Raw genomic sequence first — 27,536 nt, forward strand, 5'->3', positions numbered from 1 at the left:
TGCTTTTATGACATTATTATTGAATTGGTGAACTATTGTGCCATTAGTGATTATATGATATAAGTTGCAATAAGTTGCAGAATCTAACTGAGCTTTAGATTACAAATGAGGGAGGGGGCGTTACTTACAAAACATTGATGCCATTGTTTTCTGTTGAACTGAGTAATGTCTCTGGGGTCCTTAAATCTTTAGGGTTCTGGGTGGAAACAGTGCATCCTTTATTGGAACCACCCTCTTCTTCATTACTGTCTCTTTTTGACTTGCAGCTCAAGTGTCCTGAGTGTAAACTCTCATCATTGGAAGTGGGCCAATTTTGGATAGACTGCAGATTTTGTTTCAGTGGCTGTGTCCTGCTCTGACAGTGTTTGTGTCTTTCATTCAAAGGTGAAAAGTCAGAGGCAAATGTCAAATGAGAGGTCACATGTGATCCCTCACTTAGGGACCGACCTAAGGGTTGGTGTGATGGAAAATCATTGCCCCCTTCAACTGAGTCTCTGCTCCTCAGATCTGCCTCACTGTGGTGCTCTCTTGGCCTCAGTTTGGTTTCTGGATGACTTTTTTGTGGAAAAGTAGGAGTAATTTTTCCGATTTTAACAGGTGCTTCAGGTAACTGCAGCACTTTGGATTCTCCTTTCTCATTCCCTTTCAAGTCAAGTTTTAAATGGTGGTTGAAACATGCAACAGTGGTACTTTCACTTGTGCTTTCCGAGACAGTGACTACCTCCTTATGAGAAATTGGCTGTTGGGTCAGGGAGCACTCAGCGTCCCCCACTTCCCTTCTGTCCTCCTTCTTCTCCATTCCTCCAGCTTTCCCTTGAGTGGTTGCAACTGTGGTCTGCTGGTTCTGGCTCTTATCTAGGCACTCGTTCTTCTGCATCCCCTCAATACGCTGCCTGACTTCTTGGCACTGGACCCAGGCTGCATTCCACACACTAATCACCCCCGAGGCCCCTGATCTCAGAGCACAGGCTTTAACTTTCAGAGTCTGGAAGCGCGAGGTGGAGAATTCGCCACCTAATCTCTCCTCATACATCTGGAGTGTGCTTAGATGGGCCTGAGCCGAGTAACACCCCAGCTCTACCTGCTCCAAAAAATGACTGCATTCCTTGGCCATGGAAGATGCCTGGAGTCACAGAAAGAAAAGTGAATTTATGTAGACAAAGAGTAAGGAAGAAAGAGACTTCAGTTAGAAATGGGGAAAATAACATGGAGCAATGACAAAACACAAACCTGATCACAAAAGCGGTACACATGCACCAGTGTGTCCAGTTCTTTGTACCTCTGTTCTGCCCGCAACATAAAGTCATCCATATTGGACTTGAAAGTGCTGACAAGAGTCCGAAAAATATCTGTTGCAGGACTGGAGTCACTAGTGCCCAGAATCCTCTCTGCTTCCATCACTAGGGTCAAGGCGTACTGTTGTTTCTCCTGTGATAAATGTTAAGATGTCAAATGGAACTTGTATTTCTTTCCTCCTCCTCTCTGTAAGTTATAATCTACCATTTACCGTTATCAGTGCAGTCATTTAAATATTTTCAAGAGAAGAAGAGAAAAATGTTGGCATAGAAGGAAAAACACACAATGAATTTGTTTGGTTTAGCTTTGTTCAGTCATATTTAACAACCTAATAAGGGTAACTTTTCTTATTCTTAAATCCTTGTTACATTTGTGCAATACCTTAGACTGAGCGAGAAACAGATCAAATTCCTGCAAAGCCTTTTCAGTGCACACCAGGGTGTCGTCTTTTGTGTAAGAGTCCTTCAGTCTCTGTTCGCCTTCTGTATTGAACCATGTCCCAGCCTGCAAGACACAGTGTATAATGTCAGTTTATAGCTTGGCAAATGGTGAGCACAAAATTACCCTACATATCTTTTTTTCTAAACATTACATCACATTAATGAATTACAGATGTTCCAACACGTAATGAAGGTATTTTATACAGCCTGAAAAAACTGGTTGTACCGTGCTGATTTTGGCCTCCATCTCTCTGAGCCTGAAGACGAACTCCAGTTGCTGCAGTGACTCATTGGATCTCATCACCAGCATGTGGAGCTTCTCCTCCACTTGATTATACAGACTTGTCACTGACTCCAGAGCATCTCTGCAGGGAGACAACAAACACTGATACTGAAACATTAACATGTTAATTTTGCATTAATTAATATCTAAATACAGTTGTGTGATTTTTTTTTGGAACATTTTGACTATGAATTAAAAATGTGGAGCCGAGAAACAGATCCATCTGTTTTGAGCAGTTTATTTAAGATATTAAGTTGTTATATCTTAAGAAAGTCTTTAAAACAAGTTTTTTAGTTTAAGATACAACGCAGATGAAATGAGATAAGTAGATATTTTCTTTAGAGACATCATGATTCATTCATTATTATCTGATACCTGTAGTCTTCAGACTGTGGAAATCTAAACTCTTCTCTCCTCATCCTGGCCAGTACAGCCCCTCCTTCTCTCTGCAGAGTAACCAGTCGAGCGTCCTCCAGCACCTCTTTCATTGAAGCTCTCTGTTCATGAATGCATAGCTGTACTTCCTGTGGCAGTCACAGCACAAGCAAAGTCAACATTAATGACCACATTAAAAAAATGTGCTCTAATTACATCACATCACAGGATGAACTTGTGCATTTTACCTGGGCAGTGTCCAAACTTTTACTGCCATCCACTTTCTTGATGGCCTTCTGCAGCAAACTGTCTGCCTCTCGCAGGTCAGTCATGAAAGAAACCAGTCTCTGAAATGAAATAATTTCATAGTGGAGGTGAACACAGACATGATACATAATGAAGCCCCGAACTTTATATTGGAGAGCAGATTATAGATTTGTGTTTATTAGCTGTGGGCTGCTGGACAATGTCCTGGACCTGATGGCTACAAGGACACCCTGAGAATTTGTTGTTCATCTTAGCCTGTCTGCTCTGTAGACACATAACTACTACATGAAGGCAATCCTCGAGAGTGTTTCCACCATCGGTTTCTACATCAGTGCTTCCCAATATATTTGGTTTGATATGATTTTTACCCCTTAAAATGTCAACATATGCCCATGAAGGGGACAAACCCAGGAATATAAGAGGATGTTAAAAATCTTTCAAAAACATTATGATTCTTTTTGGTCTAACAGTCTGTGTGGATACAAGAGCACAAACACAGTGTCCTCTGACCTCAAGGGATGAAGGTATCAGGAAAGTCATGGAACAGAACTAAAAACCCAGTTCATATCACAGAGGGTACCCAGTAACAAAGAGAAAATGGGCCTTTCTGGGAGTTAACGACTTTGTTTTTCTTTTCAGATACAGACTGCATCAACCTGGACGAACTTTCTTCCCAGCTGTAGAGTCATAAATTTTGAGAAGCCCACATTCCTTTCTGAGTGTGTCCTCTTTTTTCTCTCTTTTAACTCACAATGATTGTATAAAATTGTTTGAGAATGCCTGCTAAAATGTGTAAAAATACATATCTTCCGCTATTGTCTAACCAATGTTAATCTGTGCTGTGCTCAGAACTATTTATCCTGAAGTTATAGGAAGGTCAAAATCTCTGACCATTTTGGTAACAACTTTCTATAGTATTGCATTCAATTTGTTTGATATTAACCAGTGTAAGTGCATTATTTATCTATGGTTCAATTGCTAGAATTATAGATTAATTAATAGATTTAATTACATTAGATCTTAATAGATTTAATTACAGATTAGAAAATTAAGGTTTATTGATTTTATTCTGTATTTTATTTGGTTAATCAATATTACAATTTCTAAGTGTTTTCTCACTGGTTTTCATGACGTGTTTGTGATTTGCAAGCATGTAATTTTCAGATTGTCGATAGGAATAAAATTATTTCCCCTTTATTTGAAATGAATTTTTATATGAATATTTGAAGTGAGACTGACACAATTGACACTTTTCACACTTTTTGTCATAACTGATAACTCTGTGGCGTGAAAAGAGGGCACTGACAGAGCACAGACAGAAAAGACAGAGCAGCACAGCACAACAGCAGCACTGTGCAGCAGCGAGATATTCAGCAAGAAATATACACAAACTTATTATACTGTAATGTATTCCCATGCATGCTGCTCAGAGTAATCTCAGTCAGTGGCTCTTCTGGCAGCAGCACAGCATCTCTCCCTCTCCCCTTGTGCCATGCACATGCAAGCAGGAGTCAGAGTGAGTTACTATGGTTACGGGGACGCTCTGTGTCTCTGTCACTCTGAAACTTTCTCGCGATTCCCAATAATAGGTTTTTAGGTTAGTTGTGAGACCATTTCATTCATCCAAATTGTTTGTACTTTGTTGTAGTTGTTAGACTTTGAAGATGGCCTTGTGAGTATTGAGAATAGCATTAACATTGTTTAACCAGGTTTTAATTATCCAAATCATATTGTGATGTGTTTTAAGGCTATTTCATTTATATAAATTGTTTGTCCTTGGATGGCCAAGTAGCCTGCAACCTACTACCATTTTAGGCTACATAATGTTTTCATATGTATAATTTTAAATATGAAATACCCATTCTTCTAATAATCACTTCCTGTCCTGATCCACCCAATTATAAACTGTTCTTGATGCATTCTTGGTTTTCGTAGCACCCTCAATCTAACTAATCTAGACTAGTGCAGGTGGCTGTTTCTTGACTTAATCCATGATGTTAGGTGGTGTAAAAATGCAGGACATTTGTTTAAAATTACAATTGTTTTTGTTCTTTGTTTTTTTTTCTGAGGGAGGAGCCCCAGACTGCCTGCCAATTGTGTGCCTTTCCAAGTTTTCTCCCCCATTTTAAAACATAACGCCCGTGGTGAGGAGCATAGATCTTTCTTATTCTATGTTTTGAAGAAAAACGTGTAATATCTGGAGTGTATATCAAAAATGCTACCCAAAAAACACAAATTAGCAAAAAGAAAAAGTCTTGAAGTCTCTGAAAAAGGTTTAGGTTCATAAGGCCAGAGAGAGGTTGAGTGGGTCAATTGACCACAAATAATGCTCCTTTTATTATGAACTAAAATACCCCCCACCCCTGCAGAGTTAAAGCACCCTAAAAAACAATCACTCCGACAAAGTGAAACAGATGAAAGAGCAGAGGGAGTTAACATATAGGTAATTAGAGTAGTTTTAATTACAATTAAAATAAGTGTTCTTTCAAATCAAACATCCCAAGATATGAGTGGAAAGTAATGTTCTTCCAACTGCAATTATAACCTTTTTTTTGACTCAAACATTGCTTAACCATCTCATTTGATATGCTACTTCAGTACAATTTATCAGAAAATATTACTGAGACCACTACAGAAAATTGAAGATGAACATTTAATATCAGGAATTCACATTATAGACACTGCACTGACTATCCCTGTAACAAATTGGCCACAATTTCACACACTGACCATACGCGAGCAAGGGTTTTGACGCGTCCTGTTTTTTACTTTCTCGCTGACAGCTGCTGTGGTGTCTTCTGTGTTTTTCTCTCAGCCTGGCCAGCTGTGATGGCCCGTCTTTTTCATTTTTCTCTGAGAGCTCTAGAAAAATAAAACTGTCACTAAGAAGAAAGACTGAAAAGACTTAAAACCTAAAGCCACAAGCCAAGTACCATTAGCCATCCCACAGTGTTTGCCATTTGAATATATATTATTTTGTAATCTCCAATTTTTTAAAAAGACTTTTCCAAGGACTCTTTTGATTACTCAGAGCTCCAAACTCTGCAGCCTGCCACTGAATGCAACAAGACCAGAATTGGCTTTACTTAGAGTTAATTGCCCCTCATTACATTTTGACTTGTTTTTGATAACATTCATTCATTCATTCATTCTGTCAGCAATAACTTGTTTATTGAATTTACCCATTCAGTCATGCATCCATTCATTCTAGTTGTATGTACGTATATATGCTTAGTGTTCCCATTCAACTCTGTCGCTTGGTAGTTCAATAAATATCTTGACTTATCGCCAAGTCATTGTATTTGTGTATTCCTTTACGACAGAGATGGAGGTCAGTGCATTCAGAATTTATGACTTTCAGGTAAAGTATAAGACTGATTTGTTTAATTTAATTAGTTTTCCTCCTAACTAATTAACTCATTAATTATTAATTGATTAATCAATGGAGGTGATGCCCCTATTAATTTTACAAGTGCTTTTTATTAATTTACAAGTGTAATGTTATTCCTATACCCGCATGTCACAGATTGCATATGTCTGAGAGTGATGGCCAGTTAAATTGAAGAATCATGTAAAAATATTTTTTTTGTTTGTTTTACTTTTTAGGGACCCAGAGATGTGACATTGTTCAGTAATTCACAAACAAAATACTACTATAGGAAAAAAAACAGAAAGCATAATTTCTGTGGCAGAACAATTTCATGTACATCATGCTTCCAGTTCCAGTTAAAAGTGGAGTCAATTGTTCTGAAGAAAGGTTGTTCAGATTTGGACTAAACACTCAAACTAATACACCCTCCCTTCGTGCTCCTTCAGAAGCTCTGCCAAAAGAGAAATACGACAGAATCCAGGACATCTGCCATAGAGTCACTTCTGCTCTTATCACACATTATCACGAGTGGAAAATTTTTTGTCTTGCACAACAGTCCATCCACACAATCCGTCTCTCTGCAGCTTCCCCACTTCTCACTCAACCTTTAGCATCTCTGTCCATAGAAGCAGCCGTCTGTCAGCTGCAGCTCCTCGGGAGCTGAGAGGACAGCGGCCGGACAAACTGAAACTGAAATTTACTGAACCAAAATAGTTTACATGTCGGTTCCATGAGAAGAAATTGACAGTGTTTGTATTTATTGATTAATTGATTCAGTTAATAAGTTGAAAACACATGTAGCAAGATATTTGTGTGATTTAAACAGCTGCCTGCTCAGATCACTCTTCACTAAATGCAACAGAAACAGACTCTGAGCGTAAAAAAACGCAGGGGTTTCCATGAGACTGTCTCGGATTCAGTGTGGATTGATATGTTTAATAAAATGGAAGCGTATCTGTTCCATGAGAAAACATTTTCTATGTGAATTGGCCACGGCCTCTCTCTCTCTCCAGTTCACCAGTCCTCCCTGATTATTCAACGGGTGCTGGAGACGGGAGACTGTCATGTCCTCACACAGACAGCTGCTCTGATGACTTCTCCCTGTTCTTTGCATGAGCATGAACACACCCTGTTGCAGATTTACTGGAGTAGTGTTGTGTGGCTGGTTCTGAGCCACTGTGTTTATGTGTTTACCTGCCCAATTACAGAGCCAGTTCTGTGTATGAACACTGGATTTTTCTTTCAGCGCACACACAGAACAGACAGTTAGTGGACCGTGAGGAAATATTCGCTGAATTGGACAAAAAGTGTGTTGGATTAGAATCACTGATTTTCCCTTTAATCAACCGATGACCCTCTAATGTGCATTTTGGAGTTTTAGCGCTGGAGTCAGACTCCTTCCTTTAGGTTAACTAATGAAATTGGGTTTTAAAATATTACATTTAGTTTTAAAAAATGTATACCTTGAACCTTAACTGGTAAGCTGTCAAGGGACCAGTCAGTCAATTATGGAAAAACTCAGAAGGGAACCTGGCTTTTTGGATACTTTATATATATGTATATGTATATGTATACAGTAGCAGTCAAAAGTTGCATGGAAGGTGTGTTCAAACGTTTGACTGGTTCTATACATACAACCACTTGTCATTTGCCCATTCAACTGAATTGTGTTGAAATACTGAAAATATTTTATGTCACCTAGCCAACATTTGGTTAAAAAACAAAGTGAATGCAAAAAATGAGGAGGAGTACATAATGAGCCTGTTCCAGTAAGGAACTGTGTACTGATTAATGTTGCATGACCAATATAAAATATCTGCCTCCCTTAACAGTCAGTAATTTATAATATAATCTAAATTCAGATAACTCTTTCCCCTTGTGACCATACTCTCCCACCCTAAGTTCAAAGACCAAAACTCAATGTGGCATTGAAAAACAACAAAGATATGAATGTTTTTGTTTAGGTGAGTGTATAATGAATCAAGTGAACTGTGGTTGAACAGCAGTCTCCTCTGAATCTACGGGAAATTCCAAAGCGATTGTGAAATGTGAAAACACAGCTGCAGCGGTTCTGTAAATACAGAGTGAATATTCAGTACCTGATGGAACTGCAGCCAGTCTGTATGGCTGTAAGAGAAGGTCCCCCCCAGGTCAGAGGTCAGCTGGGAAGCTTCCACTGTCTTGTTGAGGGCTTTCATAGAGGTCACCATGTCCATCTTGTAGACAAAGAAAAATACATGGTCAGACAAAGAGGAATCTATAGTGTGAAATGAGAACAAAATGACAAAGAGTGTTCATTTCTCACCTGCAACCCAGGCTGTTTCTCTGGGCGTGGACACGTGTCTTTATCCACCAGCATCACAACACTGTGAACGGCATGGAGAGCTTGTTCCTGTAGCAGGGAGTCAATCAGTTAAAGACAAAACCAGGGCTGACTGTGTTTAGATTCAACATAAGTATCACTATTAAATATGAGATTCATTTTGCAATGGTAAAACATCAGATGTACTCTTAACCTGCATTAACCCCTCTCTCTATTTAAAAGATATAATTATGACTTGCTAGAAAAGGGGATTGCTCCCCCTAGTGTATTTCTTCACTGCTAGCAAATCAGAAACTTGTACAAATTTGGTATTAACTCTCATGTCATTCAGTGTTTGTGTTTCACATATTCAGACATACTGACTAATCCTGGCATTCTCTTTATTCATCTTGGAATCAAAGAATGATGACATTTTGGCATATATCAGATTCTGATGACATAAGTGAGTGTGTGTGTGTGTGTGTGTGTGTGTGTTTGTATCTGTGTGTGATGTTAGATGAGGGTTCTAGTTCATTGTTCTCTCTGACATGTGAATGCAGGTTTGTTGTTTCAACCTGAGCCATCAGCAGAGCTTTGTAGAGGTGAGGCGGAGGAGTCTTCTTCCTGGCATTGATCACCAAAGTCATTCCCAGCTCTCGAACATCTTTCCTACCACAACGTTGAGTCATGATAGAGCACATTAGAACATGTTCACTTCATCACAATGGTCTTTATGTGATAAAGGCTTTTAGTGCTTTACTTATTCTGCTTCTCAAATCTCTATTTATCTTTTTATCTCTCTCTGACATCCACACAAACACACTTTCTTCTTCACACATCCCATTCCACACTTTGACGCTTTCACACACCCCTCTTAATGGCCTCTTCTTGGATTACCGTTGTGTGAACCTACATCAGACATGACTGCTAATTCTAGCAAGGCACTGCATACCAGACAGTTGGCAGCCAGCCTGGCTAGAGACTGTTGTGGTATGGCTTTTTACTGGGGGACAGAGGAAGGCCACGCTATCTGGTAGAATAGCTGTTTGAACTTCAAAGACTCCAATAAACCCTGTGTAAACAAATAACACTGTTGAAGTGTTAGTGCTAGTAGACCATTGAGAGTGAGGAATGACACAGTTTTTGCAAAAGGTCAGCACAGGTCAATGTTACTGCCAGCTGATCTTAAAGCACTACATATCAAGAAAACAATTCAGTTCATAAGGTTGTGATTATGCATAAAATCTATTGTTTTATTAGTTGTAAAACAGTTACTATTCAAGGGATGAGCCATCAGGGATCACTCAGTCTGGATGCCAGTGAAAGCATGCTGACTACAGGAAATACATTTTAAAAATTGTGTTCTACTGCCCCCTTGTGGCCATACTTCTTATTTCATACCACAACAAATGGAACTGCACACTAAGCCAACAACTACAGCTTTCCTCCCCTGAGAAACTGACGAGATCACCACTCCACACTGGACATGGGTCAAGCCTTCCTCCAAATATGATTCAGACTCATTTACAGGTATTGGTCTTTTTTAACACAAAGATGACTAAGGCAGTGTTTGCAGTACCTGGGTATAGTGTGTAGGTAGAGCAGTAACTCGCAGAGATTCTGGGCTGATACAGGAGGGGACGTCCACTCTTTCCTGTCACCATGTACCTCTACCACAGCCCTACCTGTCCTGTCCCTGCTGCCTGGAGGTGGGCAAGTCAGAAAAAAGAGAAAAAGGTAGTAAGATATAATTGTTTGTATTTGATGTTTGGTCTTGAAGACCTTTGGACACTAATCCAAAACACTTCACAGGTCTAGTGACTTGTTGGGAGTCACAGATAATTTAACATTTGATCATTCACATCTAAATGTCCCATGGGAGTTACTGAGGTCACAGGTGAATACTTAAGGTCACATGGTCACTTTTTAATTTTTAAAAAAGCTGTCAGTGTAACATCAATTTTTATGCAGACAAAAGAGTGAGGTGAATGCACAGACTTTTTTGCAAGATAGAATCATGTTGTTAAGAATCGATTCTTAACTTAAAGCAGATGTCAGACTCATTAGTGAAAATTACCTGGTAAACAAATGATGCCCAGGTCAAGCAGACCACTGATGCTTTTGAATCTAGATTCCTGGGCTTGTGGAGACTGAGGAGTGTCAGAAGTGGTAGAAGAAAGTTGAGATGATAGCTTGTCTATCTTTGAGTTCTGTAGACGGGAGTCTGGTCCATCTGTGGTGAAGGGAGTTTCACTCCTGCTTATCTGGGAGTCTGTCAGTAAACACAAACATAATAGTTTCCCCACCAAAACAAGAAAAAACCTTATGAATTAAAATCTCATATTTTCTCATAACTATTTTTAATCCAGATTGTTTATTGAGAACATTCTTCTAAGGCAGATTTCCTATAAACCAACAACTTTATATTCTGTCCAGCAACCTCTGTCTTTTTATGCTAATAGTAATTATTCAGCTCTTCAGCCATAAGTCTTAATAGCTGTCTGTCAACATAAACCTACCCCACACAGCTGTGTACAGACAGCCTTTAAACATTGGACATGGTCTCTGTAACAAAACACTGCAGAGGCCTGGCTACTAAGCCTGGCTTTGATTTCAGACATCCTAATTGGCCTCTCCTTAGAGCCAACAAAGCCTCGCCTGTGCTCTCTCTCTTTGCCACTTTAATAGTCCATGACAAGCATGTCTTCAGTCAAGATCTCAGCATGCCCTTCTGAGGGCATGAGGGTGCATGCCAGTGGGTGCAGGGGACACAGAAACCTCCTTCTTGCATGTTATGTCTTTCTACATTAGAGGAATGCTCTGCTCTTTCTTTTTACTCTCCAGCGAGTTCAGGACCTCCCTTTCATTGGGGTGCAGCACGCTATTTCCGTTCACTCCCTTGATAATGAATGACGTGACTGCAGCCATACTGCCAAAGATCCCAGACCGCAGTGGGAGAATCCCTTGAGGAACATCATTCTCAAGTCTGATCTTTGCCCTGAGAACCTTCATTCTAAAGAGCCTTTATGAACTGTGACCCTTAGTGGAGCACATTCTCTGAAGCACGCAAGGTCATGGTTGAGTTTCAATCAGTCTATTTGGCGTGAATTTTCAGTGGCCCTTCGAGCATTGAGAAACACTTCATGATAAATGGCTGCGTGTGCAATAATAATAATGGACAAACTTTGTGTGTGTAAGTGGGAGTTAACAGGAAATATTCTACAGAGAATGAAAGACTGTATCAAAAAAGTCTGAATGTTCAGCGTTATTACTTGCTGCCTCTGCTTACCTTTTTTAGGGGACTTCCTTCTTTCCACCTTTGGAGTCACCTGATCCAACAGTTCGGCTTTCTTACACTGCATTATGCTGCTAATTGTCTCAGGACAAATATCACTGTGGCTCCTGTTACTGAGTTTATAGAGAAGTGGACTCCCTTTAGAAGTCTCTGACACAGTAGACAGAGACCTAAGCTTAACTTTGTGCTTCCCTGATGGTTTCACCACGTCCACCTTCTGATGTGCTCTCATGTCGCTATCACAGGTCTCCAGAAATTTATCTGATACTGGATTGTGCCCTAACTGGTGTGAAATGAGCTTTGTCTGAACTTTATGACTATAGCTCAAGCCAGGGGTTGATTTGAAAACCATGGGTGATTCCCTCATAATGTCTTCTGATTCAGAACTTGTGGGAGGGTCTTTGAGGTGAGATGTAAAGTTTCCTGGTGCTGGTTTACAGCAATGTCTGTATTGGCAGAGCTCATGACTTGTCATAGGTTCTTTACAGTGGTTACAACATTTTCCAAGTTCATCTTTTTGAGCTTCAAATGTACCCTTAGGTCTTAACTCTCCCTCTTCACGAATGCCGACCTCCTCTAGGGCAGTCAGGAGGTCTACCCTCCCCTTCTCAAAGGTGACTGGGTTTGTCAGTGCTGCCAGGTAAGAGTCTCTATACCTGCACTTCAAGTCTTGATCAGTTGGCTCAAGCCCCAACTTTCTCTGGCTGCATGGTGTACAAGGTTCCTCTGCATACTGAAGAGTGCGGTCACAGAAAAAACTATTCCCAAGTGGTACAGGTGGAGGTGGTCTGACAGGTTTGAACAAAACTGATTTAGGTGGGTTTGGGTGGCCATCACATTTACCCACAAACTCCTTTCCTTTAGCGATATCCACCAGGTCAACATAATCACCCTCAATCTCTGGATAGTTACGACTGTCCCAGGTATTAGGTGAAACCCAACCCACAGGTTTGATTAAAGGTTTGGGGCCTGGTCTGAGGATTCGTTTTTCACAGTCCACTTTGACAAGTTTGGAGGAACAGTCCACAGGTCTCAAAGATGCTGACATCCTGTCTTTTGAAGGAAGAATCATTGTCTCCAATGGGAGGGTGGACGAGTTATAATGGGAGGGAACTGAGATCTGCTTTGGCTCAGGAGGAGCTTCCTGATAAGTGGGCATGACCTTAGGCTTGTCCAAAAACTCTGGGATGGCAATTTTGGCCCAGGGCAACTTGATTACTCCTTGTTCAGTGCAAAGCAAGCATTGTGACAGAGGAGTTCCATGGCGTCCTTCGTTGATGTCCTGCAGCCAGTCATCAGTGAAGATGCAGGGGTAGGAAGTCTCAGGGATGGGGGTCTCCTCCGTTTGTCGACATCCCTCTTCCAGAAGGCTTTTCAGAACAATCCGAGCCGCTTGGTCACCAAAAGGTTCCACCTGTAGATAGAAGTCTCCAGGACGTAGCAGCAAAGGGTTCACGGGTGCTAACTGGATGACGGTTTTGTCATGGAGACATAGAGGCCAGCCCTCATGGCGGAAAACCACGTCAGAGTATCCAGCCTGGAAACACAAGAGCACAGTTTGAGTGTAGCTCTGTTCTAATTTGCTGTGATTAATACACTCTTAATATTTCTATGTAGTTTTCTAGCTTCCTATTTTATAAACTAAGGCATCTACAGTAGACTGTTAGAATATAACGTTAGATTTTATTTATTACTAGTATACTTTAAAACATATGTACAACTAACTACATACAACCATGTACCGTCACAATGTTCAAATAAGTAGCTTATTAATTCATCATGATTTTATGTAAAAATCAGTTATAGAATGTAAGGAATGGTTGCATTATACATCAGCAAGTATAATCAAGTATTAAGTATCATCAATTTTGCGGGGTATCCTTTATTAATCTAACAGCTCTCACGATTACCACTGCAGCCTCCTCTTTCTTATGTATTATAGCTTTTGGTATTGTTAACTATGCAAAGATCTAATGTTCATGTATATTTACAACAATCTTTGAATTCTGCACGTTATAACTAATCTGTTTAATATGCTGATCGGTTTGTTCTCAAAGCAGAATCCTTTCTTTGAGAGCTCCCTCAGAGAGCAGCTGCCAAATCTAACTGAATAACAAATTGCAATACATTTCTGAAATACAGTAAAAGTCAGAGTGATTTGCTGTTTGTAATGGTACATCTTATAGAATTTTAAAAGATGTGTGTAGATGCAATAATCCTCAAGAGTGAGAAGGACCAAGTGTGTGAGTATTGATACTCACACAAGCAGCCTGTTGGACACTCTCCAGCAGGTGTTTGGAGGGGATGAGGAAGTCCAGGAGACACTGCAATGCATCACCGTGGTAACGTTCCTCAATGGTGCGAAACAGCTGGCTGAGGACGACAGGTGCCGTGGCCTCAAAAGGTGGGAAGAGAGCCGAGAGGGCACTCTGGATGGATGAGTCCAGAGATTCTGGGTTCTTGAGGACATAAAGAAACAGAGGTCGGTGAGATGAGGTTTGTGCAGTCTTGGTGGATATTACACTCACTGTCAGACTCTGGTTTAACTTTTGTTCAGGAGCCATCTCAAGAATACCAGCACCAAGACAATAAATCAATGGAAACTACACGTATATGATTCAGGTTTACTTAATTACAAACTGAGAAAGAAATCTTTTTTTTTTTGTAGAATTAGTTTTGTGACTTCTGTAAAAAATCATCCTAAAACTAGAATTACAAATTATTACAAAATATAGCTGCTGTGACTTCAATGAAGGCTTCTGTATCTGTATCAGTGCCTAAATAGAGAAGGACATGTGTGAGCTGCACATTATTTTCAAATCAGAATTGTGTTGATCTTTCAACCCAGGTTAATCAACAATAAAATATTTAATTTAGGCAAAATAAAAATTACTATTTTTAGTGGCTATGGAATCATACCACATACCCCCCAAAGGGTCCATCATGCCCTGCTTTTTATGTTTATGTTTACCTATTCTACCCTTATTAATTTTGGTCTTGGTGTTTCATCGATGATCAACCATGGTTTTCACATATGTGTGTGAAAATTAGCACCCTGTATCTACTGTGTGTATATAATGTGGCCCATAAATTTTAGAGGTAAATGTCTGTTTGGGCTTGACTTGTTATAACACTGATTTATTTAAAGAAGGCCCACGACATGTTGAGAATAAATGCTCTGCAAATGCAAAATGACGGGACAGGTATTTGTCTTGGCCTGTTTTATCCCTGGCTGTCCTGGTTTGGAATCCTTCAAAGCATCTTCTGTTTTCAGAGTCAGGAACAAAAGGAAAAAATGATATACATTTCTGCATGAGTGCACTTTTGGATCAGTGAATTCTTATGGTACACCATCATTACGGATACTATTACCTCCAACAACTAAATGCTGCCGCAAAAGATCATATTTACCAAAATCTATCGACTCAACATAGGACTTTGAGGTAAACTGAAAACTGTAGAGGATCAAGAGAGGTATGTTTGAGTGAGACTAATCAAAAGCATTTTTGAACTGTATCTGGAGATGATTAAGTATGTCCTGCCTAAGAATGCACAACTTGTTTCATATATGGCCAGGATACACTTCATTTAAGCTAGTATATTTGTAACAGACCAGGGTCAGTGTCTGATCTTATTTGAACTGACATGAAAAAGAGAACAGACAAAGCTACGTATGGTCCCATAAAGAAAATGACACAATTTTCTGTCATGAGGCACACTTGGTGCTGCTGTTTACTGAATGTAAAAAAAATCTGCTTTTGGAAACCATTTGAGTGCTCAGAGTCCTTGGATAAGCTCCTAGCACCAGCTGTGCCATGAGTGAAGTCCAAGAAAACACACGGAAGCCATTCAGATGAAAAGGGGCCATCTTTAAAGAATTTCTAGTGAAATAGCACTTGCAAGCTAGTGAGGATTGTCAATAAAGATTAGTAAAACAGCCAAGCATTTTAATGACATGTAGAACACTGATTTGATTGTGCTATATGTCCCATATAATCTATGGAAGTATAAAAAATAATGGCAAAGTTTGTACCTTTGTTAAAGTAATGAAGAACAAAAATGAGAGTCTACAGCCATGCTAGCGTCTCTGTGAGGCTGTACTTAGACATAGATGTGTTTTGAGCTAAATGCTAACGTCTGCATGCTAACATACTCACAATGACAACATGCTGACTCTTAGGATGAATAATGTTTACCATGTTTACCACAAAGTACAATTTCATAAACGAAAGTATTGGACAAATGAAAATTTTGCCATTTAAGGAATCACCAAAGTTACCATAATTCAGATGCAGTCATTGGTTTATCTCTCTCTGAAACCTCTATGCAAAGGTATTTAATATCTCCATCTTGACTGGTGATGGATAGAGGTGCACAGTCCTTCTTATTATGATTTGTTTCCCCATTTATCACCTGTATGACACATTTGATAAGTACAATTATTTATTCACATACTTATCACCTGTATGACATATTTGAAGTGTACAATTATTTATTCACAGACAGCATTGTCAAATAAATGTTTCTTTGTAAAGAAAAGAAAAGGCATAACATACTGGCAGTTGAAATTCAGGACTTGACACTTATTTTGGATCTGGGCAGGTCTTAGCTGCTTGCCGCAGCAGGCATGCTATTCATACAATCAGTTCACAGTACCCTGCTGTGTTAATCTCCCAGCCCCACAAAGGAATCTGTTTTTAGCCCCTTCCTCATTTAGCTTGATGGCCTAACCAAGACCAGAGACTGGCCCAGGGTAAACACAAGTGCAGCAGCTTCAAAGACCTCACACTGGTTAGCACTGGGACTATTACTGTGGGAGACTGATGCTTGTGTGAGGACCTTGGACAGCCATGAAACACTGGTAACAAAGGTCCCAAACTTTATGGCAAAGGTCATAAAGTTTCAATTGTAGTTCATGATTCACTGGATTATTCATTAAAGCATTAAATTATTCAGTTTAGCTTTTGAATTTAAAGTTAGCTGAGTTTTAAAAGTATCTGTATGTGCGTGTGTGTTAAATAAGCTTTATTAATAAACTTTAATCAGCAGTGATTGATATGGGATGCTGGATGTAAATCAAGATCAATATTTGACCACTTACACTGAGTCTTTGTATCTCTTGTAGACATTGAATGTCCTCAGTAGAAAAGAATGCTTCCTTTTTCTGATTGTGCACATCTGTCACAATAGATTAGGAAATGGGGAACAAAATACCTTCGAGGCTGGCTCTTGAATGGTAATGGATCACAGCTGTTTTAGGCTGACTACAGACATTCAACTTTGAGTTCTACTGTATTTCTCAAAACTTACGGTAAACCTGAGGTCATATCTAATAAAACACAGTTCTGTGAAGTTACTGTAGTGGGCGGAGAAATTCAGTTTCCCAGCTTGTAACTTTTAGTACAATGAAAGTACAGTTTGGCATGTGCTCGGTTACTCATGTAGATGTACAGATTTCATTGATTCCAAAGATTTATTAAAGAGTGTCCACACTTATGCAGCCTAACTTAAAATCAAACATTTAATACTAGGTTAAACTGAAATCTTCATTAATTGTTGCCATACCATTACCCCAAAACTCATTTGCATCTCTGTTGAGTTGAGGTTAAAACCTCTTTTTGGCTGAAATGACAAAAGTTTATGCTTGAGTAAAATTCTTCTAAAAACAAAGGAAGTTGAAAGCATGAGACTTTCCCCCCTGACTGAAACTCCTCTCTGTGGGTGGTTTGGCTAGTGATATTCATATAAGTGAGACCCTCTTGAGATTTACTAAGCATAGTTCAGCTGGATTCAGTTCAGACTGGCTGGCCAGCCAAGTGTACTGAGGGTAGGGAGGGTGGCTGCCAATGTTGTGAGTTCTTCTGTATCTCATTACATCTGACAAACTGCCAGACAACATGCCAAACAGGCCTGAACTATGAAAGGTTCGGCATGGCTTCCTCTGAGACAAAGCAAAAATGTTGTCCTGAAAGGTAGAATGATTTTGTATCTGAAATTATTCAGTTAAATCATAAACATGTTAAAAATCATGATAACATCATATTCATCATAATCAAAGGAAACTGATACTATGCCCATAAGCAAACTGGTTTAAAGATGTGCTAGATGAGTGCTTGCACGATTCAGTAAGAAAGCAATTTTGGATCTGAAAAAGTACATATCCAGAAGTATATGGACCATGGAACACAACCTTTCTGGACAATAGAGAGTATGCATGTGATGCACTGAGTGGAGAGCATGCAAGCATTCAACATCTGCCACTGGTACATTAAAAAAAAACATGGAAAACACTGCTAAAATAGTAAAGAAATCTTGTGCAATCGTGTGACCCTGTCTCCTAGAAATTATGTGTAGGAAACAGGGCTGAATCCTAGACCCTTTATGTACTACTCAGTTACTCCAGCTTCTCTTGTCAATATGTCAATATGATTTCTCTGACTATCTTGCATCTTTTACAGATCATTATTGATTCCCACGGCCTTAACTTTTTTCAAAATATCTTTTGGTTTCCCTCCTGATACCACAGCTCTCCCAGTTCATAGCAGCAATAATGTGTCTGTCTGGGCACTCAGTGGGGGTGAAAGGTTGTACACCAAGTGAAAAAGTGCAATGCATATTCTATAAATGTCATGAATATGCCTGACATTCTCAGATGTATGCTGGAGTTTCCTGGTCTTTTCATGCAGTCTCCCTTTGATCGAAATCAAGGATGGAGAACCCATTTAATGAGTATCAGTGCAAGATATAGCTGAAATTTTTAAAAAACTATTGTAAAGGCCTTAAATATTAATCATCTATGTAGCTATTAAGCTACAGAAAGTGCAACACTAATTAAAGGGCCAGTGTGTAAGATTTAGTTGCATCTAATGGTGACATTGCAGATTGCAATAAATTGAATACTCCTCCAAGCATGTAGGAGAACCTACAGTGGCCACAAAACTTGTAAAAAATCCGAAAGGCCCTCTCTAGAGCCAGTCTTTGGTTTGTCTGTTCTGGGCTGCTGTAGAAACCTGGTGGTGCAGCATGGCGGGCTCACACCGTATGTAGATATATGGGCTCATTCCAAGGTAACAAAAACACAACAATACTTATTTTCAGGTGATTATACATTAATGAAAAAATACTTATGAATATTATATTTAATTCCAGTTCCACTAGATCCAACTAAATTCTAAACACTGCACCTTTAAAAGCAGCCTATCAAAGGAGCACCATTACAGTTGAAATGGGTGAGTTTATTCACCTGCATTTACAAATTAATGCAGCTGTTTTAGAGCAACACCATTAAAGTCCTATACTGTACCATCTAAACACATTAATGTTTCTGGATTTCATATATTTCTAGTGACTGTGTTGCTAAAGGTTGTAAGAAAATAGTCTACTTCTACTCTTTTTTATCCACATGCCCACAGTCAAATGAGTCCTCTACACTGTTGGCCAGTCAGCTGTGACCCTCATTCAAAGTCTGCTTGGAAGTAAGTCTGCTGTGTCCCATTAAACTCCAGTGCTGTTCTTAAGTTTCTCTGCTGTTTTGTCTGGCTCTTTTGTATTTTTAACAGTTCCTCCCACTACAAAAACTTACAGCTAACAGCATTTTTTTTCAGTCTCAAGTGAGCAACCAGACACAATCAGTTCCCTACATCTATTGATAACACAATTTTTTACAGTGCAGTATATCACTGTGCAGTATCTAGTTTCCTTTTGTTGACAGAAGCAAACTTGCTACTTCTCTTTCCACAGTGTTTACCCCCTGCAAACGGCCAGTGAGGCGCATTCAATCGAACTTAAATCTTGAACCTTTATCTTGGCCTGCAAAGATGGAGGGGTTTGATCAACGTCCAGCTGATGACCACATTCCACAGCCGCCTGTACACATTCAAGACCAGAGGGGGGATTCCCTCTCTGCCCACTATTGTCCAGTGTAGCCTGTGATTTATCTCCAAAAGAGCTTCAGTCTCCAACAAAGATCATTGTTTATCCCGAATTGACATGCTGGTGTGAACAACAGGCATTTGTTGTAATAGTTCACTCTCTCTTTGTCTTGTCTACCCTTTAGGCCCCCTGGGAGTTTTTGCAGTGTTGAGTATTAAGCAGGTAATTGCATGTTTCTCTACACTGCCTCAGGCTTTGGTCCAAGAAAGTCAGAACCCAGATAGCCAGTATAAACAAGCTGTCAAGGTGTGTAATGCACAGTGTGTATCTTCCATCAGCCACAAAGGGTCAAAAGATTAAGGAAGGTAAGCTGACCACAGTGTGATTGTAAAGAAGATTAACTTCAACATAAATGGACACAGCTCGTAATGTGACATGCTGAAAGGATGTGTTGATGTCTCTTTCTTGACTGGTCATCACATTTTTCTGAAATCCTGTTAAGAAATGGACTGTCACTCCCACCTCCGGGCTACAAACAAACCATAACCAGAAGTGACAGTTTAGGTAAGACCTGCCAGTAAATGCTGAATAGTCCTTGAATTCTGCATGTTTGGACATGCAGATATGTCCAAGAGCTGCGTATCACACACCAGCAACTCAGTCATACCAACAGCTAATCACAGTGTGGACACAGAGTGCTGATGGGATATGACACCTAATCATGTTTTCTTTCCTAAACAGACAGTAAATAAAACAACTTTGAAAAATAAGATCAAAGGTATACCAACTGTCAAGAAAATCACATCTATATGCAAATCTTATGTTTCTCTTCTTTTGAGGTTTAAAAAAAGGCACAATAAATGTGTTTGAAGATTATACAAAACTATCACTGAACTCACACATAATCCAAGAATTGGCAAGATGTTGAGACTTGGAGCAATCATAATCATAATCATGATAACAGTCATAGTCTTAGTTATAGTTCTAGTCATAATCATATAAACATATAACTTCTCAGAAACTCCCCCTCCTCCCCTACTCTTTCCTCCTTACAGAGTCGGTATCTTCTGTTTGGCGATGAGACAGTGTTGTCTTTGTGTGCGATCCACTCTTGTTAAACTCAGCAGAGGGGCACTTCATTCAGCTAAGCCATCTTAAAACCTTTTCAACCAGTAAAAAGGGCCCTATAAGACAAAACTCCCACATCATTTCTCTAAAGTCACTCCTGCCAGAAGTAAACAGAGTGTGAGTTTGCTAACAGCCCTTTAATCTGGCAGGGTTCCTTTTATTCATTCATTCATTCGTTTTGTAGTCCTGAAGAACTGAAAGTATGTTTGTAAAGTGAGGAGGCCACATAAATAGTGTGTCAGATTTCTGGCTTGGCCTTTTTCCTCATATCTCTCAAAGTCCAAGAATTAAAAACAGTTTATATGTGGGTGAGCTGAGACTGGATTTCACAAGTTACTCATTAATTGACCCTGAATCCTGAATAATGAACAGTGACCATATAACTTAAGCTTGGAAGTAAGAACAACACCACTGTTGACAGGCATGCTGAAAATATCTGTCTCTTACTATTCTCTAGGACAATGAACTAGTCACAGCTGTCATCTCTTTTGAAATCGAAAACACTGAGTCAGATAGTCTTCTTGGTAACCACATGTTATGAAATATAACAAAACAGAGCTCTGAAACTATGCTTGCATCCTTCTCTGATCTAAGGATACCACCGTGTGGATGCTGTGAAACATGGAATGAGAGGGTTGGTTTTCTCCTTTCCTCTCATGCCAGCTCAGCGTATATTTTTTAATGGTACCACAGAATCAGACAGGTTCCCGATGAGCTGCTATAACATAGAGTTTGTAATGGGCTCAGGCAAAAAGACTAAATATCAAGGGAGACTATCCCAAAAGATGAGAAGTGTATTAGAGCTGATTTCTTATTGAACCACTCCCATGTAACCTGAAAAAACAGTCTTCTGGATCTCAGTTTTTTTCCCAAAGCTTTCATTCTGGCAAATTATCAGGGACAAAACTCTAAATGTTTTGTTAGTGGAATCTGCAAACACACCTTAATAGTTTCCATAGTTCAACCCACAATTTCAAAATGGCCAAGAAATTGAAAAAGATTAATAATATGAGTAAAGGGGGAGCTTATGAAATCCATTAAGCCCTGATACAAGGAATGTGTTTATTTGTCAGCATGTGAGTGTGTTTATAAGGAGTGTACTGACATCTCCTGCTCTTCGTTCTTGAGCTGTGCAAAGTTTTATGGAAGTCCAAACAAGTGCACAATGCCAAACATGGTTAGGCAGTCTGCTGAATAATACTGGAAATTTCTACTGGGGAGTCTTTTAACCCATAACTAAACCCTACTATCAAACTGGGAGGTTTAATCCTTCAGCAAATGTATTTCTGTCAAACAGGATGCCACCTCACACTCTGCTCCACAGATTTAATTGAAGTTGTTCAGCTGGTTTCAAATTTAAGCAAGCAGCAACATATTCTTATGGCTGTGTCATGACCACAGAGCTAGCTATAATACAACTGTCACCTTACCAGAGGATGCCACTACAGCAGAAACTTTCACAGTCTGGGGAGAAAATGACAATGTTGCAGTAACTGTTTTTCTAGAGACAATGCACGCTGAAAACTGACTCACACAGAACCTATAGCTGCACATTTCCCCCAAGCACTTGGCAATGACTCTGCTTTGAACATACACTGCCGAGCCTCCCTTGAGTTTGACCCACTTTTGTGATACAGAGATAATAAACACACTGAAAATATCATTCACAGCTCCATGACAACTCTCAGACTCTTGCTGATTGAAGCAAAATAGAAATAAATCATGCAGTTGCACAAGGCAGTTGTCTGCAATTATGCATATTTTCGCTATGAATCATACCTATAGTACTGTATAGATTTTCTCTGTCTCTGCCTCGGTAGGAATTTGGCGAAGTCAAGTGCAGCAGTGGGCAGGAAGTATTATTTGTCTGCCAAAGGGAGCACAGATGATAGTATTGTAAAGATGTGATGACTTGTTACTGGCAGGGGAGGGAGCTACTGATGACTGTCTCATGGCTGTTGAGAGAGAGAGAGCGAGACACAGCTGTGACCCTGGTGAAGCCAGGTCAGCCAATCAAAATCTGGATACATTCACTCAGCGTGTCCATAGTGTTTCGGGTTGTTAATCGATTAAGGTATAGTATATGCCTTCATACTTTAGCTGTGCATACTCAACAAACTGTGACTGATATCTGAATGACCTGAAACGGAGTAGGTATCTACAGTAATATTCTGAGGAAGTCTATGTCAGTTATCTCCAGACGAAAGCTGCTATAATCAATATTTTCATATTAATGATGGATCAAATGGCAACATGTACCGTATGTCAAAGGCATCGCTTGTTGTGATGAACCTACTGAACATTATCGCCCAATGCTGCAGTTCTCCTCAGCTCTATGGAATGTTTTAGTGTCCTCCAGCTCATGTTTTGGTTTTTCTGCCAGCAACTTTACTGTTTTGGTTCACTCTCACCGCTCTCATCAGTGTCGTTTCCAGCAGCAGCAGCAGCAGGCAAATGATTTAAGGGAAAAAGCTCTGTGAAAGCTACCTCTCCCTGCAGCACAAACAGCTGACAGACAAAGACAGCAGCTGGCTAGTGAACATAGTGGAGCATTTAACTGCTAGAAAAAAAAAAAAATTGTCAGGATTTGGTGAATCCAAAATAAAACTTAAAGAAGAGAGACTGCTGGACTTACATTTGTCAGGTGGATAGAAACAGGACTTCAAATGAATGCTAATATTTTGATCTGTGTCTGTTGGAAAAGCCACATATACTTTACAAGGTCATATGTCAATGTTTTGTTTACTGTTTGCTTCCCCCAAGTGGCCTAAAATCAATGAATGCAGGTTTTAAAACTTCTGTCTCCTCCTTTTTATGAATTAAGAAAAGTATCATCTAAAATACATGTTTTGCCTCGTAAAAGCTAAATCTATCATCATTCAGTTTCGGATCAATCACAGAAAAAACTTTCTAAGCCAACTCTGAACAATACAGCAAATCCAAAACACAAGAGTAGCTCTCACACATGTTTTAATGATTTGCATTAACTTTGAATAAACTTTGAATACTTCAACAGACACCAACACTGCAAATACTATCAGTGCAGCACCAGAATGCCATGTTTACTGTGCACTGCATGAAAAACATACTGTTGTTAGGCCTTAAGAAGAACATGCTTGACCTTGCTGGTAAATGAGTGACTCTTGGTTGCCATTGTCACACAGTAACCACATGCAAATTTGCAGAGCCACAGCTCTGGATTTTGTTTAATTGTTGAGTGTTTACCCAAGATAGAAACTCCTGGTTACGCAAGGTACAGTAATCTAATGATTTAGACTCTGCAGGCTCATGACTGTTAGTGGGAGGGTGATCATGGAGGACAACATCAGTCATGCAATAACTAAAACAAACAGTTGGTGCTGTAAAACTTGGTCAAATAAGTGCCGTGGTACATGTGAAAGAAGGACAAAGTACAGTGGTGGCCATGATGAGCCGCCAAATCGGGACTTCTTTAAACATCCTTCCTTCCTGCTCCCTGTAAAGCTATAATTTATCTGGCGTGCTTGGACAGATGTTATGGCTACCCATATAAAGAAGAAAGGTAAAACTGAATGTTGTGGACATATAATTAATACAGTTTATAGCTTTAAGACAGTCTAGCTTCTAGACAGTCTTTGGGAGTGCAAAACCTTCATCATTTTCACCTTTATCTGCATTTATTTAACCATTATCACAACAGCAAATCCTCTAAGTACAAGTTCAAAGAAGCCTCATCCACTCAGAAACCCGTCGTCTAAGTCTAAAATGTTCCCATGTTGTCATTAATTAGTTTCTGTTGTGACTAGGATTAGATAAGTCCTCCCTAGTTGTAAAAAAAAGCAGAACTGGAGAATTCCATTATGTGTTCATGCAAAATAGTCAAATAATTTATACACCAAAAAACACTCTCCACTCACTCAAGTATGTGTGCCATCCGCATCAATTAAATCCTTAATCAAAGGACTTAAAGAAGCTAAACAAAAGACAATGTGCCTCTCTCTGTCACTCTCTCTTTGTCAGTGTGCACACACTTAAAGAGCTTGAGATGCTGTGAACTGCTGATGTGAAACAGTCCCACCAACCGTGCTCAGGATGACAAAAAGGTTTGTAGTCTGCAGTAACATTAGCTTTGTGTTCTCTTTGTATGTCGTAAAGATAAGGTCTCATAAAAAGAGAACAAAAGAATGTGTGTCATTACTGTGCACAGTATCACGCAACTGAAAAATGCTACATATGAAATACATTAGCCTTTTGTTTTTCTGAGTGTGTAAACTAGGCAGCAATAAAACATTTCAGACACATAACTGACAAAGCCACAGAGAGAAACAAAGTCACTTATCCAAACCAGAGGCTCACGCTTTCACTTACTGGGTCAGTGGAGCACTTTAACTCTTAAACCAGAGAATAACAACAGACAAGAATGACACACAGGAAAAAAGTTACAGTAGATGTTACATTACCATCTTTGCAAAAAAATTTTTCCTCTATCAGGTTGAAAGTTTTTTCATTTTTGGTCCTGATTATTCTCTCCAGACAGCCTCCCTGGGCTCTGGGCTGACGGACTTGCCATGTTTAGTGCATCAACAACAGAGGATCTGCCATCGGTTGAAGTACATCCACATGACAGTGAGTGGTCTTGATGGAAAACCGACCAAAGTCATGTCCATTCTTCACAGACTTTCCCCAAGTCTGAGTGTGTGTGGAACAGAAAACAGCAAATTGTCCAGCTGCCTGTTGATCCTCTAACTCCTCTTTCACTTCTCTTTCGCTTCTCTGGCTACTCCGAGTGTTTAGAGCAAGTTGGGGGTGAGAGAGATAGAGAGAGAGAGTGAGAGAGAGAGAGAGAAGGAGGTAGGGAGGGAAGAAGAGATTGTTTGAGAGGGGGAGGAGAAAAGCTTTCCCTTTCAGAGGAAATCCCCCTCGAGGCTTTTCAGAGTTTCTTCTCTCCCTCTCACACACACACACACACACACACACACACACACACACACACACACACACACACCCTTCAAGCAGGCTTTATCACACACCCAAGCACACCCACAGGCACAATATGGCACAAATGGATACACAAATGTAAAAAAAATTCTGCACAGAGGCACTCACTACATGTACAGTATGTGTTACTTTATGTGAAGTATGGATTTAAACATCCCACCTACTTTGTCTTGCATGTAAACACATGCATGTATGCACACTCCTTTGGCCCAACATCAGAGAGCTGCAGAATTTCAGCCCCTCGTTTGTGGCCCCTTTCTTTCTATTTTAATCACTGGGAGCTTTTAGAGGACTAAGTCAGTCTTTCTCCTCTCTCCTATCCCTGGTAGACTTCCACTGTCTGCTCCAGGCTTTCTCATTTCCTTTCTTTGGCAATTGTCTTCCGGCAGACTGCCCAGTCTTTGACTCGTATCAAAGGGAGAGACAGCAGAGGGGCTTCCCTGCTGAAGTCCGAGCCAAGCAGCAGGCATGTAGAGAGAGCTGCTATACCTCCACATTAGGCCTGAGGAATGTCGTGTTACACCCTCTGGACTACAGTTTACATCTGGAGTTGTAAGATGTATAGTTTGAAACCCAAGTCCTGCTGCATCACCGAGACATTCCTTGAAGGAAGAGATTGACAGGCCATCGTTTATTTCTGTCGGCTAAAGGCCAGAGATTGAGTGCGAGTGAGGTGGTTTAGACAAGCGGCTCACAGTTGGCCTCAAACTCTGTCTGTTTGTTCATTCAAATTCCAGAAATTACATGAGTGCGTGGATATTTTCATCGTGAGGAGAAAGGCTAGAATATATATTTCTTTTAATCAAAAGTTTCTCTCTGTTCAGCAGGTGAAGTTCCAGCTGGAAATATGAAATGTAAGCCTCTCTTGAGAACTCTCACAGTATCTGTGGTTTCCCACTCTGCAGACACTGCAGTCTCTTGAACATTCCTCGCATGTTTTTCTTTCACAGAAGGAAAGCCATGCTAATTTGTCTTTCACCCTAAACCACAAAAATATGTAGGCTTAGGTGACGTTCTTGAGATGTGGTATATTCATCCATTCCCTGTCTCTCCTCTCTCTTTCATTCTCAATCATTTCTTGTGTTCCACTCCCTCGTACAAAGGCAGCTCATGTCTTCAAAGTGGATGGTTGTTTTAAGCAGGAGTTAAGCAAATGGTTAGAGAAACAGCAAACATTAAGATTTGAAGATTTACAGTAGCTTTGATGTCTGCCATGTGGGCATTGATTGTCAGCTGTGATTGACAGTTTGCTCACCTGCTGCTCTCCCTGACTCCGGGACTCTGAGTATTAGTATAGTATATACTATTCTCACAATATTTCAGTAGGTTTAATGTTACTTGATTAGGATACCTGCCCCTTTAATACAATTTAGCTAAAGTAGCTAACGTTAGCCAAAGTGCATGCTGCAGTGTTCCCAGAAAACTTGCGTTCACTTCAGTCTGAGGTAGTGGAACGTGTTTCCAGATTGTGAAAGGCAACACCCAGCACTCCTTCTCTGGAAGATCCTGGCTTCAACACAACAGTGACATATTATCACCTTTTAAGTTTATATGATGAACTTGTTAGTAATAACATTTGCTTATTCACACATCCAGCAGATTTTTAGGCATTCATTTGGAAAATTTGTGTTTCTGACCTCCTCAATATTCACCCTGCATTTAAGTCTGATCTGGTCTCTACCAAGTCCTTAGGAGAAATATATGGCTCTTTGACCCGCTCAGATATGTACTGAGCGGGACTTTGGCCATACAATATATCTGCAGTAAGCTAAAACTAGCCAATAATATCACTTTGCTGATGTGTCATCTGATTTATGAGGAAAAAAAGGTAATCTACTTTTGTTTTTGTTTCACTCATCATTGAAGTCCAGACCAGTCCAGGTTGGCTCCCCTCCAGAAACGTGATTGTGAAGCTGAGGGCGGGCAGGATG

The 27,536-nt window shown here is 39.9% G+C and overlaps 1 protein-coding gene across 2 annotated transcripts in view; it reads right to left on the reverse strand.

Moving 5' to 3' along the window:
• quo (quattro) overlaps positions 1-26,668 on the reverse strand; it is a 32,991-nt gene extending 6,323 nt beyond the window's left edge. Inside the window, exons 1-15 of one of the 2 annotated variants that reach the window (XM_044349873.1) lie at positions 25,770-26,668; positions 25,068-25,384; positions 13,890-14,087; positions 11,623-13,165; positions 10,411-10,605; positions 9,913-10,036; positions 8,909-9,002; positions 8,337-8,423; positions 8,131-8,247; positions 2,643-2,741; positions 2,395-2,543; positions 1,963-2,101; positions 1,678-1,800; positions 1,231-1,428; positions 129-1,123 (exon numbers count right to left, since the gene is read on the reverse strand). In XM_044349873.1, the coding sequence (XP_044205808.1) occupies positions 129-1,123; positions 1,231-1,428; positions 1,678-1,800; positions 1,963-2,101; positions 2,395-2,543; positions 2,643-2,741; positions 8,131-8,247; positions 8,337-8,423; positions 8,909-9,002; positions 9,913-10,036; positions 10,411-10,605; positions 11,623-13,165; positions 13,890-14,087; positions 25,068-25,070 (4,064 nt within the window). In that variant the 5' untranslated portion in view covers positions 25,071-25,384; positions 25,770-26,668. Of the gene's footprint in view, positions 1-128; positions 1,124-1,230; positions 1,429-1,677; positions 1,801-1,962; positions 2,102-2,394; positions 2,544-2,642; positions 2,742-8,130; positions 8,248-8,336; positions 8,424-8,908; positions 9,003-9,912; positions 10,037-10,410; positions 10,606-11,622; positions 13,166-13,889; positions 14,088-25,067; positions 25,439-25,769 lie in introns of those variants that run through there. The other variant, XM_044349872.1, reaches the window with a different exon arrangement.
• Positions 26,669-27,536: the final 868 nt, after the last annotated feature.

Source organism: Thunnus albacares, chromosome 4 (assembly GCF_914725855.1).
Source record: "Thunnus albacares chromosome 4, fThuAlb1.1, whole genome shotgun sequence".
Taxonomy (NCBI): Eukaryota; Metazoa; Chordata; class Actinopteri; order Scombriformes; family Scombridae; genus Thunnus; species Thunnus albacares.